We start from the raw sequence: 17,316 nt of genomic DNA on the forward strand, positions 1-17,316 counted from the left end.
TAGTCAGTTCTTGTTCACTAGTATCCACTGGAGAATAGTAGGTTAAGTGTTTCCATCTTATAGTTTAGGTCTTAGCCTAGGTTAGGAGTCCCTTTAGGGTCCCCAAAGGCTGGACAGGTAAGCAAGGAAGGCAGCCTGCAAAGGCTGCCCAAAAACTCCCCTGGCAAATGAGCCAGGGAGGGCTTTTTATTGGCTGGTTGTAGGCCAGCCAGTCTGTTTACAGACTGGGTTGGCTCAGTCCAACGCTATAAAAGGGCCCCTTGGCTGCCCTGTTTTCTCATTCAGTTTGCTCCTGCCTTCAGTCCTCCTACAGCTCCACTTCAGCCTCCTGTGCAGCCCCTGAGATCCTCAGATCTGGCCCTGCTCTAGCCTCAGTCCCTTGGCCATCAGTTCAGCCTGATCTGAAGGTGACCACGCAGCACAACAGTCGGAGGTTTGGACCAGCAAACAGAGAGAGGTTTGGATACTGTTTCCTCAGCTTTCTCAGCTCTCTTTTACAGTTTACACAGCTCACTCTCAGCTCTATATTTCCGTCATCTCTCAGTTCTCTCATAGGATCTATCACTTCTAGCTTTTCACTCTCTCACTCACACAGTATCCCTGCTTTCCGCTAGACAGCACAAGCCTCTTCCTTGCCTTGCAGAAGCGTCCTACATCATCAGTGTGGACAGCATCAAGGTCTCGGTATTGGTCGGCGTTGCCTCTCAGGACTTTGGGTCTGCTATACGTGTGCACAGTGAGCTCTTCAGAAGCATGTTCCGTGCTCTCTTGAAGAGTGTTCTTTGTATTTCTCAGTTCTCCAAGTATAAAGCAAATTCTCCCTTGATTGGGGGAGGGGGCCCTCAATGGGTATAGGGACCCAATCGGTTGTCGACTCTACTCTCTCTCTACCCTCATCTCCTTCCTCTCTCTATGGTAAACAACGCTCATTCCTCGCTAAAGGTTTAAAGAAGGTCTTGCTGTTAATTACACGATTAGATAACCGTTGCATGTTACATCTGCAGATCCCGGTGGAGGGCTAGGAGTAGTCGGCTCTTGAGCCTTGCTAGCCGGCTGGCAGGCCCATGCATCAGGGCCTTGTGCAACCCTATATAGGGGGAGCCAGCTCACAGTAGCACTTGAGAAGCAGGGTAGTGGAGCAGTTCATCCACTCCCTCGTGCTCCCATTCTCTTGGTTGGTGAGCTGTTTGTCTGAGCTCTCGAGCAGCCCGTTGGTTCCGAGGTTTTCCCCCAGTTGTAGCGGGGTTTTCTTCAAAGACCACTTGCAGTTCTCATGTGCCTCTCTCTCGTTTCTCTCCTTCTCAGTGTGGTGTGTGTGTGAGGTGTGCTCTCTCTCTCTCTCTCTCTCTCTCTCTCTCTCTCTCTCTCTCTCTCTCTTCATTTCCGCTGCACTTCTCACAGTTGCTAGTCCTGCCCTTGCAGCCCATGTTCGTATATATCCTAAGGCAGTGGTGGCCAATGTCATGTAATAAGGGGCCAAGGGCAACTTTTTCCTTTATTAAGATTTTCTACCCCTAACCTCAATTAGAGGTTGAATCTGTGGGTGAGATAGTCACCACACATCTTTTGACCCCAGTTAGGATCCATCCTAGGGTTCTGTCTCTATGACTACCCTAGCCTCATAGTTCATTTTGTGTTGCCGCAATTTCATTCCAGGTTGCTTCAGCTCCATTCTCTCGCATTCTCTCATTTCCATTTCCAACATTTGGTATCAAAGGAGGTTCCACCTCGCTCCCGCCTCCCACGCCCCTGGCTTCAATTCTGTTGCAAAGAGCTTCATTTTTGTCGCGGAAACTTTCAGCCAGCAGGTTGTTTTTAACTTCAGTCAGCACTTGGAGCACATCTAGAAAAGGGCAACTACTCTTGGAGGAAAATTGCCTATCCTATTGCTGGTTTCGGACCTGTTCAGGGCTGGTCAACCTGTTTTCTTCAGTTTTTTGCTGCTTTCTGGCTCCAAAACTGAGTCACCTCTTTTCAAGAGCTCATTTTCAGCAAGGTGACCTGTTTTTTGTGCCTCTGGAGCTGTTTAGACAGCAGGGTGACCTGTTATCTGTGGGTTTTTCCACTCATTTCAGACACATCAGCTGTTTGGAGGGCTGGGCACACATTTCGAGGTGTTTTTCAGGACTGTGTTGTTGGAGGTTGTACCGTCAGTTTCACGATTGTTTTGGGGCTTTTGGAGAATCCTCCTTGTTGTTTTGAACCTGTTTCAGGTGGTATTCATAGTCACAAAAAAATGCATTGCTTTGCCAGAGAAACATTTCTCACGTTTCAAAAAGTTTTTGACAAAGAAACATGTTTTGGAAATTAGGGAAATTGAGGATTTGGGGATTGTAGAGGATTTAAGCGATTCGAGGCTTCATTTGACGCCAACAACTTTGTCCATACATCTGTACAACGATTTAAATGACCACCTTCCTTCTCCAAAGTTCAAGCGTACATTCGAGTGCTTCATCCGTATTGCACACTATATGTTTGAGTGCTTCAACCATATCGTACAGCGTTCGAGTGCTTCAACCATACTATACATGCAGCTGCATGTTTGCATGCATGACCAAAGAATAGCCTTGAATGATTTCCTTAGCCTTCAATCATGTTGTGCGACAAACTAATTATCTAATGACCACACAGCCAACCTCCAATCATCCAATACGAATCTATGCCTAACGTTTCTACATTTGCATGCTTGTCATTGGCGAATGTCGCTCCTTTCAATCCATTCTTGACTATGGACGCTCGGCACATCCTTGACTTATGCTCATGTTGAAAGTTGATTGGGGCTGAATGATTGTTATTGCAAGCAAGTTGGCAACAAGTGTGCCAGGGTCTAGAGTCTCGACTCTGTTCTAGCTCCCCCACGCAACACACAGGGTTCAAAAATCAAGACATTCTATTCTCTAGAATCCATGCTCCTACACAGCTTAGAATATCCTACTACATCTGATAAAGTATCCTACTAGATTTGTTTATCAAGTATGTGTAGTGGCATAGCTTTCCTCGCTACTCATAGCTTTCCAACCTTTTCTCTCACTATTGTGAGTAATTGGACCCGTATGTGACAAGTCACAGCTTCAGCCTTTAGGCTATATTTCTAATTCACAACTTCAAAGTTAAAGAATCACAAGTAAAGAAAATGGGCCGTTCAAAAGATCCTGTTTGCAAGCAGGTGAATGTGGAGGAGGCATACGGTGCATCGGGGACCAAGAAGTGGAAGTGCAAGCACTATGGGAGCACCTTTCGTGGAAATGTGCCTCATGTGAGAGCGTTTGCTGGGCATCTCCGAGAGAGGAGTAAATGGGTGTGTAAGAGATGTCCCGGATGATATTGTTCTTGGTTTGGGAGGCATTCCAAGTGCATTAAAGAGGCAGAGGCTTGAGGGTCCCCATGCTATGTCAATACATGGATCTCCTCCTAGAAGTCCTAGTGCAAATCTTCCATTGAGTGCTACATGTGGACCACCACCTGTGTTGGAAATAGAGGATAGAATCACTCACACCTCACTCCGATCTAGCTCATACAACACTCAGAGAGACGGAGAAAGAGATAGTCAAAACTCAGATATATTCTTCCACAATCGTGGGCAGACAAAAGCTCAACAGGTGAGCATGTACAAACAGCCAAAGGATGCTGTCAAGTGCTGAGCCACTTCTCTCCCTCTACACGCTTGCCTGTGTGCAAGGCTGTAAGTGCAGGTGATGGGAAAAGTGTGGGGAGGGAGGGGGTTTATATAGGAGGGCAGTCAACCCTAGAACTGGCCAACTTTTCCAGTTGGTCCAGTCTGTAAAACCGACCCCCAAAAGGGCCTAGATGGCTGCCTTCTGGTCGGTTTTTTGGGGCAACCTTTGGCCAATATAAGGCCCCATATGCAGGGCCTTTTGGGCTGCTGTTGGTTGCTGCTGATGTGCAGTAGATGCCTCCGTATAGGCCTGGCGCAATCCTCCACACAGGTTGCTGTACCCTCAGCCCTTTTTCCCCTACAGTCTCTTGCCCCCTTGTCCCTCAAAACGGGGGCTCACAAGTGGGGCAGTAACTTTTCTAACGACCTGTGCTTTCGTCATCATCCGTTGCATTACCGACATAGGGTGTATCTACAGATTGTGAGAATGGGAGAGAGAGAGCAAATGAGAGCACGAGAGCGGGAGAGTAAGAGCTGAAAGCTTAGATGCAAATAGATGAGAGTAAGAGAGATACAACTGAAGGAGTGAGATAAGGTTTTGTCCTAGTGACAAAACCTTAGTAGTCACTAACAATAGTTAGTGGACTAACTGCGGTTAGGGGAAAAAACCTCTTAAAGAGGGAAAAGTGCCCCTAACTAGCTTATTAAATTACATTGGTCACTGCTGAATTATATCTATAATTCTAACACCCCCCTGCAGTGCCAATGTCATGTACAAGGATGATTAATCACCAAACGGATATAAGTTCACGGCATTGCGAAATGCCTCAAACTTTTCACGTGGAAGTGCTTTGGTGAAAATATCTGCAACATTGCCATGTGTGGACACAAAGATCATACTGATCTCTCCTGCATGCAACTTCTCTCTGACGTAGTGATAGTGAACCTCAATGTGCTCCGTGCGAGCATGAAACACTGGATTCTTTGCCACCGCAATGGCACTCTGACTATCAGTGAGAATTGGAGAAGGACCCTCCAATGACAGATGAAGATCAGCATATAGAGGACGCAGCCAGACACATTCAACTGTTGCTGTGAAAGCTGCCCTATACTCAGCTTCACATGATGAGGTAGCCACTGTAGATTGTTTCTTGCTCAGCCAGGAAATGCAAGCTTTACCCAAAAGAAACAATTGCCACTAGTGGATTGCCTAGTGTCATAATCACCAGCCCAATCTGAATCACTGTAGGCATGCATCTGCAAGTCACCCCCCCTCGGAAATAACAAGCCAAAAGACTTCGTGCCCTGTAAATAACGGAAGATGCGCTTAACTGCCTGCCAATGCATAGTTTTTGGGCTGTGCATATACCTGCTCACCTGAGATACTGCAAACTGAATATCAGGTCTAGTGTTGCAGAGATAAATGAGGCATCCAACAGCCTGACTATAAAATGTGGCATCAACTGATTCTCCTGCATCATGCATTGTGAGTTTCAGCCCCGGCTCCATGGGAGTGGCTATGGGCTTACAATCATGCATGTTAAATCTGTCCAAGAGGTTCTGCACATACTTGGACTGAGACATAACTGTGCCACGTCTCTCTTGAGAGAACTGGATTCCCAAATAAAAGTGAAGCAGCCCCAAATCTGACATGTCAAAGTTGGTCTGCAAATCAGCTTTGAAATCTGCAATATTATATCCATTGGACCCTGTGAGCAATAAGTCATCGACATAAAGAATGATGACTAAAATTTCCCCCCCATCTTTCTTGATGTAGAGGGTGCTCTCAGTAGGACTATTGTGCAGCCCCTTGCTGGTCAAAAAGGGATGAATCTTGGCGTACCATGCACGAGGGGCCTGTTTCAGCCCATACAAAGCTTTATTCAGCTTGCATACCTGAAGTGCATTTCCTGAAATTTCAAAGCCTGGAGGTTGTTTGACATAAACCTCTTCCAACAAGTCTCCATTTAGGAAGGCTGTTTTAATGTCCAACTCATGAACATTCCACTCAAAATGTGCAACCATTGCAATAACAGATCGGATGGTGGTCATCCGGGATGTAGGAGCAAAAGTCTCCTCATAATCTATGCCCTTTTTCTGAGCATAGCCTTTGGCAACCAGCCTTGCCTTGTATCTGTCAATGGAGCCATCTGGCTTCCGTTTCACCTTGAAAACCCATCGTGTACCAATGGCATGTTTACCTAGTGACAAGTCTACCACATCCCAAGTCTGATTTTTCTGAATGGACTGCAATTCATCGTATATGGCATTCATCCAATGCACATTGTCCTTTGCTTCTTCGAATGTTGCAGGCTCCTCCTCATCGAGAAGAGTACCTGCATGTGCTGATTCCACTGAATTAGCACCTTCCATGTGTCTTACTGCACCTGCGAGTCCTGCCAGGTAATGGAGCATCAATCTTACTCTCCCTGAGAGTCTGTAACAGCCAGTTTGGGACTGTTTTTGCTGCATGTATGTCTGCAATTTCTTGCTGAACCACCTGTTCCACCGCCTGTGGAGGTGGCAAGACATCCTGTTGCTGAACTGGAGCATCGGGAGGTGGCTGTAAATTCTGATTTGCATCAGAAATATCAGCAGGGGAACCCAAGGCAATGGGTAGCAACCCCTCAAAAACATCCTCTGAAGAAGAAGGCATATGAAATTCAGCCTGAGTGTGAGCTGAATTTTCTGCAAATATCACATCTCTGCTGACAATGACCTTGCGTGTAGCAAGATTGTAGAGACGGTACCCCTCGCTTTCTGCACTGTACCCAACAAATATGCACTTAATTGCCTTATCTGACAACTTATGCCGAAATTCAACTGGCACATGAGCATATGCAAGGCATCCAAAGACATGGAAATGATCCACTAAAGGCTTTCTCCCATTCCAGACTTCATAGGGAGTTTTTGTTTTCAAAACCTTAGTGGGAGACCGATTTAAGATGTAGTTGGCACACATTAGACCTTCAAGCCAGAATTTGTGAGGCATGTGTTTGCTTTTCAGCATACATCTGTCCATCTCCATAAGAGTTCTATTTTTTCTCTCAGCTTTGCCATTTTGCTGAGGGGTCAGCCTCACTGTGAGCTGATGCACAATACCCTTGCTTTTCAGAAAAGCATCAAAATCTGCAGACAAGTATTCCCCACCTCTATCTGTGCGCAATGTCTATATCTTGAGTCCAGATTCATTTTCAACCATGGCTGAAAAGTGTTTAAACACCATGAACACTTCTGATTTGCGCTTCAGCCCAAAGACCCAAGTGAAATTGGAGTAATCATCAATAAAAGTAACGAAGTAGAGATGACCACCCAATGATGGAGTCCTCATGGGACCACAGACATCACTGTGTATAAGCTGTAATTTTCGGACAGCTTTAACTGAACCATCCTTTCTGAAGGGGAATCTGTGCATCTTGCCTAAAATGCACCCTTCACAGGCATGTGGAGGAGTGGCAATGCATCAACCATAGAGTGCTTCTGAAGTGTCATCAAGCTGTTGTAATGCATGTGGCCATATCTGGCATGCCATAACTCTGCATTCTGCATGGCAGCAGTAAGAGTAGAAACTGCAAGAGCATGGGCTGCTCTTTTCTCAAAAAGATCAAGCTGAAAAAGCCCACGCAGCAGAGTACCGGATAATCTCAAGGCGTAATCATTTTCTCTGTCTCGGACAGCACATTTGTCATCCTCAAAGATGACCTGAAATCCAGCCCTGTTAAGAGTGGAGATTGAAAGGAGATTCTTGGTGATACTAGGCACATACAAGACATCTGAAAGTCTGAAAACCGAGCCATCAATGGCGGTAAGCTCAACTTCTCATGTACCACGCACTGAATATGACGAGTTGTTGGCACAAGTGACTTTCTTACCAACGGGAGGTGGATGCAAGGAAGTGAAGAGACTTCCTAGAAGTGATATGCTTGGAGGCACTGCTGTCAAAAATGTGTTATGAGGCCAAATGCCTCTCCTTTTATAGGCCCAAGGGACCCTGAAATGGACCGACCTGGTAGGGCCGACCCCTAGGTCTGTTTGAGCCGACCAGTCTGCCCCCCTCCCAGTCTGTAAACCAACTTGGTTTGGGGACTATTCCACAGACCCGCCTAGCCACGTGGCAGCCTGCCATAGGCGCAGGCCTTTGCCCTCCTGCTGGCCCTGTTCCAGTCTTGTCTTTCATGCCTCCGAGGCATGAAGAAGAATTGACCTTCCGCTGGGAAAGGCTGAGGCAACTCGAAAACGAGAAAAACGCTGAATTTATAGCTAGGCTTTAGAAACTCTCTTAAGAGTTACCTGAGAAGAGTAAGGATGATAAAAGGAAGAAGTATTTAGCAGCCCTAACCCCGAAAGTGAGGTATGAGGTTGAAATGTTCAACCTAACCACCTTGAAAGACCTCACTAAATTGGCTGAGATTGCTGAGAGGAAATTGAATCCTCGTAAACCCTTCGACAAAGGAAATGAGAAGGCCATCATACAAAATGTTAACAGCCAATCACGTCTTGGATGGATACCATTTCCTTCCATGACTGATGATGAGAAGAAAAAGCTAATTAAGGAGGGTAAATGTTTCGGATGTAAGAAACATAAGCCAGGGCATCCATGGCATAAATGTCCTACTCTATTAGCCAAAATTGCCAAAACCAATTCTGTAAAAGGAAAAGGCAAAGCATTCAAGCAGGAGGGTGAGGCTTCTACCTCCTCATCCCAAGACTCTACGGTGAACATAGAACCAAGAGTAAATGCTATCCATTCAGCCAACACTGGTGTATGGATGTGTGAACTGAATAGAGACTAGACATATTCATTGTGGAGTATAGACAGAGAAAAATCCGTGTAGAGCGTCTGATAGGATGAAAAGGGCTGAAATAAAAGAGTTGGAAAAAGAGATTGAAGGTCTATAGTTTCTATAGACTAAGTAGTTCTCCATCGCAAAATCATCTATAGCCAAAGTCTATCTAGTTCAATAACACATTTGGGTGAGAGAATCATTTTAATACTGACCGGTTTGTTGAGAATATGTTTCAGCTTATTCAGCACGTTACTATAAAGAGATTTCAGCAGCTTGGTATTCAGAAGAGAATTCTGAGTATGAAGAGATATTATTGAAGGACTGCAGTGGTACTTCTGCATTTTGAATATTCAGCATCAAGAGGAATCAGAACTTGAAGATGGGATTTAAGTTTTGATTCAGAAGAGATCATGTATTGCCAAGAGAAGAATATTGCAGATTATGAAGAGGAGATGCAAATGCAGAAGTAAAAGAGAAGCGTATGCAAGAGAAAGAGACAAGAGAGGATCCAGAAAAGGACTTCTGCCCATTCAAGCAGGAGGGAGTGTCATGACAAGAGAAATCACTAATCCATGATTAGTAGACATTGAAAACATTTTTATATATTATACGCCAATGGTGTAACATGTATTTGTATTTATGATGGACACCAACCGATTTGTTATGGCGGTGGATCATTTGAGTAGATAGGACTAGTCGAGCTGGAGCCACTGCTTCAGACGGCATCAAATTTAAACATGTGATACTTATTCTATTAATAAAAATGTGCACACGTGTGTCTAGGTCCTAGGGGCAATAGGAAGGGAAGGGTGCATTAAGGTGCATTGAATGGTAGATGCATGGGTCATAGCCTAAGGATAGGTGTAAATGGGAAGATGGAACTTGAGTGATCTCAAGGGACATTAATGAAAGGGTATCACCCTTTCATTGTGAATCTCACGTAGCATTCTTCATTCACATTGCATTCATCCGCCATCTCTCTCCCACGTTGCATGTAGGTCGAAATAGAACCAAGTACTCTCATGAGGGCGCTCTTCCCCATTGGAGGGCCAATTGGCATTCAAATTATGCATGCATTGCACACATTTGCATTCTTGAGAAGGCTGTTTCTTCACAAGCTCATGTGCTGCCCATGTGACAGCCCCAATATCTCCAGGTCTACCTCCCCACGCTCTCCTCATATGGGGGCTTACAGATGGGGAGGTGACCATTCCAACATCCTAGGCCTTGCAGTCCCGGAGTTCCTTGGCTCCCGAGCCTCTTGATCGTGTTCTCCTTTTGCTTCCCGAGCTGCCCTTTCGGATTCTGGAGCTTCTCGATCATGTTCTCCTTTTGCTTCCCGAGCCCCCCAATCGCATTCTTCCTTTGCTTCCCAAGCTAGCCTTTCACGTTCGGCCTACTCACGATCTTCCCGCATCTCTTGAAGCTGGGTCATGCGGGCGAAGAGAGCCTCAAACTGTTGTTGCTGCATCTGCATCATAGCCTGCAACATGGCTGTCATGGCAGACATGGAAGTGTCTGCAGGATTATGTGGTGGGGGTGGTGGTTGAGGCACTGAACTCTCCACCCCGTGTTGGACTACTCACTCGTGTCCTTACCGGATCTTGTGTGAACCATAAACGATAAGTGACTAACCTGAACCTTCTGACTACTAGAAAAGAGTTTTTCCCTCACACCCCAAGGTGTAAAGACCTACGGATGAAGACGGGAGCCAGCCCAATGCGTGATAGAGTAAGGGAGGGAGCGGCTAATGGAGTATAGTACTACCACTAGTCCGGGGTAGGGACAAAATACAATAAAATAAATAGGATACTCCTCTGTCCCAGGAAAGAATCTGAAGCTCTGATACCAATTAGCGGGAGATAGACTATCCTCACTCTCTCTCCAGCTCACTAACTGCAAACTACAAGACGATGCACTCCATACACAAAGTGATGCTGTGGGTGCCAGTCAGAGAATCAGAGGGAGAGAATATAACTGAATGTATGAATGCCCAAAAGGCTGAATACAACTGTATGGAGGGGCTAAAACCCTCAACTGCAAAACTAGAAAAAGAAACTAGACTACCTAGGGGACATAAATCCTCAATAGATCCCTGAAGAGGCTGAGGCTACCCTGCTGATCTGCTGTGGGGAGGCCTGGCTCTGCTGCTCTGAAGGCTTGAAGGCCTGAGGAGTGGATGATGAATGAGGGCCAAGGCCTTGGGCTCCAAAAATACCGACCAGCAGGCCCAACTCTGCTGCTGCACCACCGATTGGGCTGATGTGGCCAACTGGCTGCTGATGTGGCACCGACCAGTCCACGTGGCAGCCAACTGGCTGCTGACCTGGTGCTGCTGAGCTGGCACCTCTGCTGCGACTGTTCTTGTGCCCTGTCCTTGGTGGCTGACTGCGTGGCAGTCCCACGTGGCAGCTGTTGACGTGGCTGCCTCTGTGGCAGGCCATGTGGCTCTTGCGTGGGCTGCTGCTGAGCTGGCTGCCTGCGTGGCAGTCCAGCATGGTCACGGGCTGTGGAAGCCCCATGACACTTGACATGGCTATGGGGCAGGGGAGTGGGATCCCCTCGTACCCAGTGTCCTCCTGACACGTGGCGTCTTCTGCGAAGTCCATAATTGCTACCCAATCAACCGGCCCAGTCAGCATCAATCAGCCTTATAGGGCCGCCCAACTGCAGAAAACAGCTGCCTTGAATAGAGGGACTTGGGCCTGTAAATGCCCAACCTCCCAGCCCATCTTTTGAAGAATTAGCCCACAGCAGGCATTGGGCAAGAAGCAGCAAGAACATTGCAGCCATTAGCAGCAACCTGTACCACTTGGAGCAGATAGCATCAGGATGGGCAGTAGGCACCTTACAAACAGCTTTCCACAGAGGATTGAGCAGTCATAGCAGGCCAAATGGGGCACCCCTTGGAGCAAACCAAAGGCAGCCCTTGGAGTAAATGGGGCACCCCTTGGAGCAAACCAAGGCAGCCCAGAATGTAATCAGACTGTCCCAAGCAATCATACCAGAAAGAAATAATAAGAGAAATTCTCTCTTCAGAGGTCATCTTTTCAAGGTTTAATGTTTTCTTTCAGTATATCAGTCAATCTTGTACGCAAGTAGATCAGTTTGTCAATGCAAGTATAAGGAAGAAAAGATAGTTGCTGTGTGCAAGTTACACTTCGTATCTTAAAAATGGCAATCATTGCTAAGGGACATTGCAGGCTTTATTTTAGGAAATTGCATCTCAACAACTCCCAATAAAAAGTTGTGGTTAGCTGACTTAGCCCCATTATCAGCGTCGCATTATTTTCTATACCCCTCCGATCCTTTCTAATCATTTGTAATATGCTGGAATTCGCCTATACTTGATAGAGTCAACTGCGAGCATCCAAAGTTGTTTCGGTTTTCAAGCATAGAGCCTAGCCCAAATCCAAAGTTCAAGTCAAGCTGTTCTCATGGGATGTGATATCTTGGGCAATACCATAACTTACCTTGAATCATAAAACCTAAGGTGCAACACTTTTGTATGTGTCTGCTCTGTTTCAATACTGGAAAGGTAAAACAATGTTCTGCATGTCCTTCTGCTTCCATTCTGGAAAGGTGAAATGCTGAATTATTCAAATGAAAAGTTGAGTACATACCACACGCCGCTGGATCTCAATGGACCTCTTCAGCGCTGCTCGCTTGTTTAGAAGATTCGCAGGCCTCAACTGAGTTGGGCGCCGATAGTTCTTACCACGATATACAATAATTGCCTGACCTTTTGATGTAGACACGACAGCTACCAAAACCCCTCCACTTTCAGATTCTAGCATTCTAGCATCCTCTTGAAGCTTTACAGGGTCCCTCTCCTTCACAATTATTTTTACAAGCTCCCTATGCTTCCAATGCAAATGCATGTTCTCCACCACCCCATCAAAGACTCCACGCCTACCTGTGATTTTTTTCAATGATTCCAATTAAGCATAATACAATAAGCACATTCGTGAGACTTCAAAGCACAAACCTCTATTGAATGTGCACAACATCTGGATTCTGTAGCATTGAATGGCCTGTTTCAAGAGGCATAAACGTCGAGCAAGACTTACAAATTCCAGCATGGAAAAATCACACCCACCTACAAGTAAGAAGGCTCCCATCTTTAACCCAAGTTTCCGAAACATAAACCTTTCTTCCTCTGTAATACTTTCAGTATCAGGAGGCTTGTTGACTGGCTTCAAAAACGCCTCTACCTTTGCAAGTTCCTGCTGTGCCTTCTCTTTCTTTTCTAATGCCTATCAGTAAAACAGCCATAGAAAACTTATTAGATGCCTCGGGGAGAATTTAACGTAAGACAATCTCTCCTTACATCCAATGCCTCAGGCAGCAATGTAGCACGGAAAGCCTAAGCAAAACTACTTCTGTGTTACAAAAAGAGTAATGAAGCAGAAAGTTGATGGACAAATGACGAGTTACAATAGCACAACTAAAATGCTCTGGCACATTGTGTCCAGAAAAGCGAACACCAACAGAACCAGAACCATTGCAAACAAAATCTGTGAAAGGTGGCAATTTAGCCATGTTATAGAATACCCCATGTGCAGACTCTAAGCTACATCAAGCGATGCTGATTCAAAAACAAAAGCAATCAACGTAAATTGAGTTCTGGCTTTGAACATCCCAACTTACCACAGCGAGTTTCCTCTCAATTTGCCGTGCTTTCGCAAGGCGCTTAAACTTTGCTGCCTCTCCTTTTAGTCTAATCTGTTCTTCACTATCCATAGCTAGCACCCACGATGGATCAGACCCTGTTGCATTCTCGACAGTGACAGCCACACTTGGTCGAATTCCTGTGTCAATCTGGACTGCAATGCTTCTCTCTGCTCGTGCCTTCTCCTCTTCTTGCTGAAGAGCTCGCACCGTAGCTTCCCGCTCCACAAGAGCAGCTGCAACACTTTGGGGGAGAAAATCCTTTCCCCTGTAGAAAGTAATGAATTGCTTGTCACGGGAAAGGAGAACCCCACCAGTGAGTCGCTGCCCAAGAAAGTCACACACCACTGTAAGAACCAATGAAGTTTGAAAAACCTACAAACCCAGGGGTATATACAAACTCCAAACCTTGATCTCCTCTGCCATTCTTTCATTGCTTGTGTTCTGCACACCCCTTTTGACAACGACTTTGGCAACCTCACTTTTCTCCCAAAGCTTGACCATGGCAGCAGCGAGACCTTGATGGCCTTTGTTCCTCCCTTCCTCCAACGGTCAAACAAAAAACGAAACATTGAAACATTAACAAGCAAAGGGCATGTGTATGCACAACTACCAAAGGGAAAGCACCACGAACTTGATTATTTCAAAGCTGCATTACAGCTGCATCAAGTTGAGACAATCCCAATATGAAAGCGCAATATGCTTAGTGGCAATACCAAGTGCAAAGTGAGGAGCCAACGGCCGTGCAAGCCTGCGGAGATTCGTCATCTCTCCATTACTTAGCTTTGGTTTGATTCCATAAGGCAGAAGCCTGAATGGAGGTTGGTAATTGGGAATCGTTGCAGGAAGTAAGTCTGCATCCACAGGAAGTGGCCTGGAACCTGTCCATTCCTCAAACCGGGGTCCCAAGTCTCCCAGGATGCTCTCCACTTCCATTTCATGCTCTCTGTTAATGTGAGGATCAGCTGCCATTTCCAATCGGTTGCTGCTTGCAGAAGCCTCGCCATCAATGCTCTGCTCAGCTGCTTTCGGTATCCTGGTGCGTAAATGCACCTTAGCATTCTGCTCTTCATCATAGTCCTGCTTCCAATCAATGTCAACTTCGTTGGGTTCCTCCATGGTGCTGTCAGCTTCATTGGATTCATCCAGGGTGCTCTTCGCATACATATCCTCTCCTTGTTCAGCTTGCTTGGGTTCATCAAGTGTGCTCCTGCCACAGATTCTATCTCCATGTTCTGTTGAGATCAAGCCCTCCAGCTTCCTCTCCAAGCTATTGGCAATGTCAGCTGTCATGGGCTCAGCATAGTCTCTTCCCCTATATACCACAGCTAAACCTCCCGCCCTCAAAATCACAACGCCCCCCGTCAACCGCTGTTGCAAAAAGATCATGTTATGCGTTTGGATGTATGCAAGTAGAGAAGTTCAAAAGCAACAGGCAGCACCTCTGGACGTTTTGGAATTAACAGAGGTGCAAATACTCGGCCTTATTAGTCAAAGAAATCAAAAGTCTGAAGTTCACTCTAAACATCGTAAGATAAGGAAATGTAACGTAGTGTGAGAATGCAAACCTCTAGATCTTCCTGTGTTTTCTTCATATTCAATGCAGCTGGCCCTTCGCATTTCACTTTGACCAACTCACATGTACGCCATTTTTCTTTGATGTTGGTGGCAATGTTGTCTGTCACCCCCAGTCTCCCAATCTTCAGCAGCCTGTTTAGCCCAACAGAGAGTGTACGAAGTCTCTTCAACTCGGATGGAGGGATTGTGAGCTCTGCTAAGCTGGGAGGTTTCACCCTTTTCTCCTTTTCGGCCTTCTGTTCCTCCTTGGTCACCTCTTCTCTTTCCCATGGAAACTTAGCGTCTAAAATTCCTCTGCCAGGTTCTGGGATTGGGTGATCAGGCGTGCTCCAATTCTTAGCAATAGAGAAAATATCCTGATTGGGCTTCGGAAGTATTAAGGCTCCAGCCGTGCGGCCGTGTAGGGGAAGTTCGCGTTCCACCTGCTGGGGTGTACCCCTCTCTGCTTGAATGTTGCGCAGTTTCTCCACAATTCGTGCCATTGCAGACTTGGCTTCCTCAGCATCAGCGCTCGGGGGGTTGGGATAGGGACGCCGCCTTACAGTAATCAAATTTGGAGCATCCTTTGACGAAGCAAAATTACGCTGGCTGCGTCTCACAATGTGGCCATTCCGCTCGAGTGCAAATTGCGCTCGGGAATCGAAACGTTCCTGATCAACGTCCTCCTCCTCCTCCTCCTCCTCCTCCTCCTCGCGCTCTGTTCGAATGCGTGTGTAAGCCTTTCTCGGCGACTCCCATGGAGGCGATGTTCTTGTCTCAATGCTTGGGGTGTCCCAAGAGGGGACGCCTCCTCCTCGAAAACGCCTTGTTCCTCGTTCCTCTTCAACATGCTGCGAGCCCACAATGGTCCTGGCAATCACATCTGTCGAGCTCCTGCGGAAGTTATGACGACGGGTATACAAAAGCGATGAGAAGGGGGCGTAGGAACCGGATGAGATATTCACAGCGTAAGCATGTTCTGCAGCAGGCGAAGGGAGGAGCGGATGTGCTGGGGAAAGCGGCATGGCGAAGCACGATATCATGCCATTGAAAGGCAAGCTAAAGTTCGAGTCTGCTGAGAAGGCAATCTGTGAATGCAGATCACTCCAAGCTCGGCAATTGGTCGCCTGAAGCAAGATTCCCCTGGAGATGGCAAGGGCTATCAAAAGGTGAAAGCATGGCAATCCAATGCAGCTCCCGGTGCATGTACTCGTTTGTCACAAGAAATTCCATCTCAGCTGCAAACAGCAAAGGCCAAGTTTCAACATTTGGATTGAGCTCCGGAAGAAGCACAACCCAAAACACTTTGGAATGACTTTTTTTTTTTTCAAAATATTTAAATCCACATACACACAAAACACCTTTGGATTGTTACTTTGGAATGCCTTTTTTTTTTTTTAAAATATTTAAGGCTCCTCGGAGCCTTAAACCAAGAGGCTCCTCACATAACAATGTACTTTTTTCAATGTATGGGGGGACATACTAGGGGGGCAATGAGAGAAAAAAATCCATTAATTTGTGTAGGCCGAAAGAAGAGAGGTGAAAAGGAATGGTTCATAAGCTAACGTAAAATAAAAAACATTAATGATGTTTCTAGATGGAAGGTCCGAGCTCTTTTGAAAGCGTGTAGACGGCAAGATCACGACATCCTGCATAGCCACTCCCTCTTGCTCCTACTAATTCTCTCGTCCTCCTATCGCTTTCGTCTTCACGCCACAGGCGTGGGCTTTTAGTCATTGATCACGAGATCATTTGGTTTTTGGGAAGAGACCTTAGAACCACCGCTATAGCTTTTCCAATGCTAACCTGCGACCTAAGGGACTGGAACCGAGCTGGGAATTGGTTGAGCGGGGGGGACGAAAACAAAGGGTTTCTTTGACGAACATTTCAGTGAAGGGCATGAGGCAGACGAGGGGAGTAGAGATGGAGAACTGACAAGGGGATTATGCACAGGATTGTTGTTTAGTGCGGAGCTTGGCAAGCTAGAGGGAGGACTGTTCAAAGGAGGGGGGGGGGGGGTTCTTGGCCACTGTAGGTGGGAGGATAGTGGGTTGGAGGCTAGGGGAAGGCGAAGGGGAGTCACGCAAAGCCCAAGTGAGCCGCCAGGAGGAGTGAGGAAAGGAGGAGCAGGGAGGAAGAGATAGTTGGGCTGGAGAGGAGGGAGATGGGCCACCAAGAGGAGGAGCAACAGGAGACATGTGAGCCCTGAGGAAGAGCAGGGGAAGAAGCCGAGGAGGGGACATAAAGAGCGAAGGAAGTAGCTGAGGAAGAGCAAGCAAAGAAGAGCCCTGGTGATAAGTCACCAAAGAAGAAGCCACCAGGAAAAGGAGCTCGACTTGGGGCTTAATCACTTGCATGAGCTTAGGTTAATTTTTTATTGCATAATCCCTATAGCCTTAGGTTAATAGCCTTAGTTAATGCATTAGTTTTTAGATACGTCTTTTGCAAATTTTGGTGAATCAGTTGATCCAATGCAAAATTGAAATGCGCAATGGATTAGATCTTAAAATTATAAATGTGATACAAAAAATTTGATGGGAATCAAGCGAGGGAGTGCAAAGATCCTGAAGTTTTAGATTTAGTAGACCCATTAGGTAAGGATAGATAAATAGGGGGGCTATGATACCAAAAAATGCATTAGCATGAGAGGGGGGTGAAGGCGGGGGAAGGGGGTAAATGGGGGGA

General features: G+C 46.4%; 1 protein-coding gene across 1 annotated transcript in view; it reads right to left on the reverse strand.

The window, feature by feature from the left end:
- Positions 1-15,923, reverse strand: part of LOC147902245 (CRM-domain containing factor CFM3, chloroplastic/mitochondrial-like) — a 68,176-nt gene extending 52,253 nt beyond the window's left edge. The window contains exons 1-6 of the mRNA XM_087374815.1: positions 14,643-15,923; positions 13,791-14,445; positions 13,483-13,613; positions 13,054-13,398; positions 12,503-12,659; positions 12,027-12,319 (exon numbers count right to left, since the gene is read on the reverse strand). Of these exons, the coding sequence (XP_087230941.1) occupies positions 12,027-12,319; positions 12,503-12,659; positions 13,054-13,398; positions 13,483-13,613; positions 13,791-14,445; positions 14,643-15,674 (2,613 nt within the window). The 5' untranslated portion in view covers positions 15,675-15,923. The remainder of the gene's footprint in view (positions 1-12,026; positions 12,320-12,502; positions 12,660-13,053; positions 13,399-13,482; positions 13,614-13,790; positions 14,446-14,642) is intronic.
- Positions 15,924-17,316: the final 1,393 nt, after the last annotated feature.

Source organism: Dipteris shenzhenensis, chromosome 5, assembly GCF_047967505.1.
Source record: "Dipteris shenzhenensis isolate YYH24624 ecotype China chromosome 5, Dip_SZ_1.0, whole genome shotgun sequence".
NCBI classification, from domain to species: domain Eukaryota; kingdom Viridiplantae; phylum Streptophyta; class Polypodiopsida; order Gleicheniales; family Dipteridaceae; genus Dipteris; species Dipteris shenzhenensis.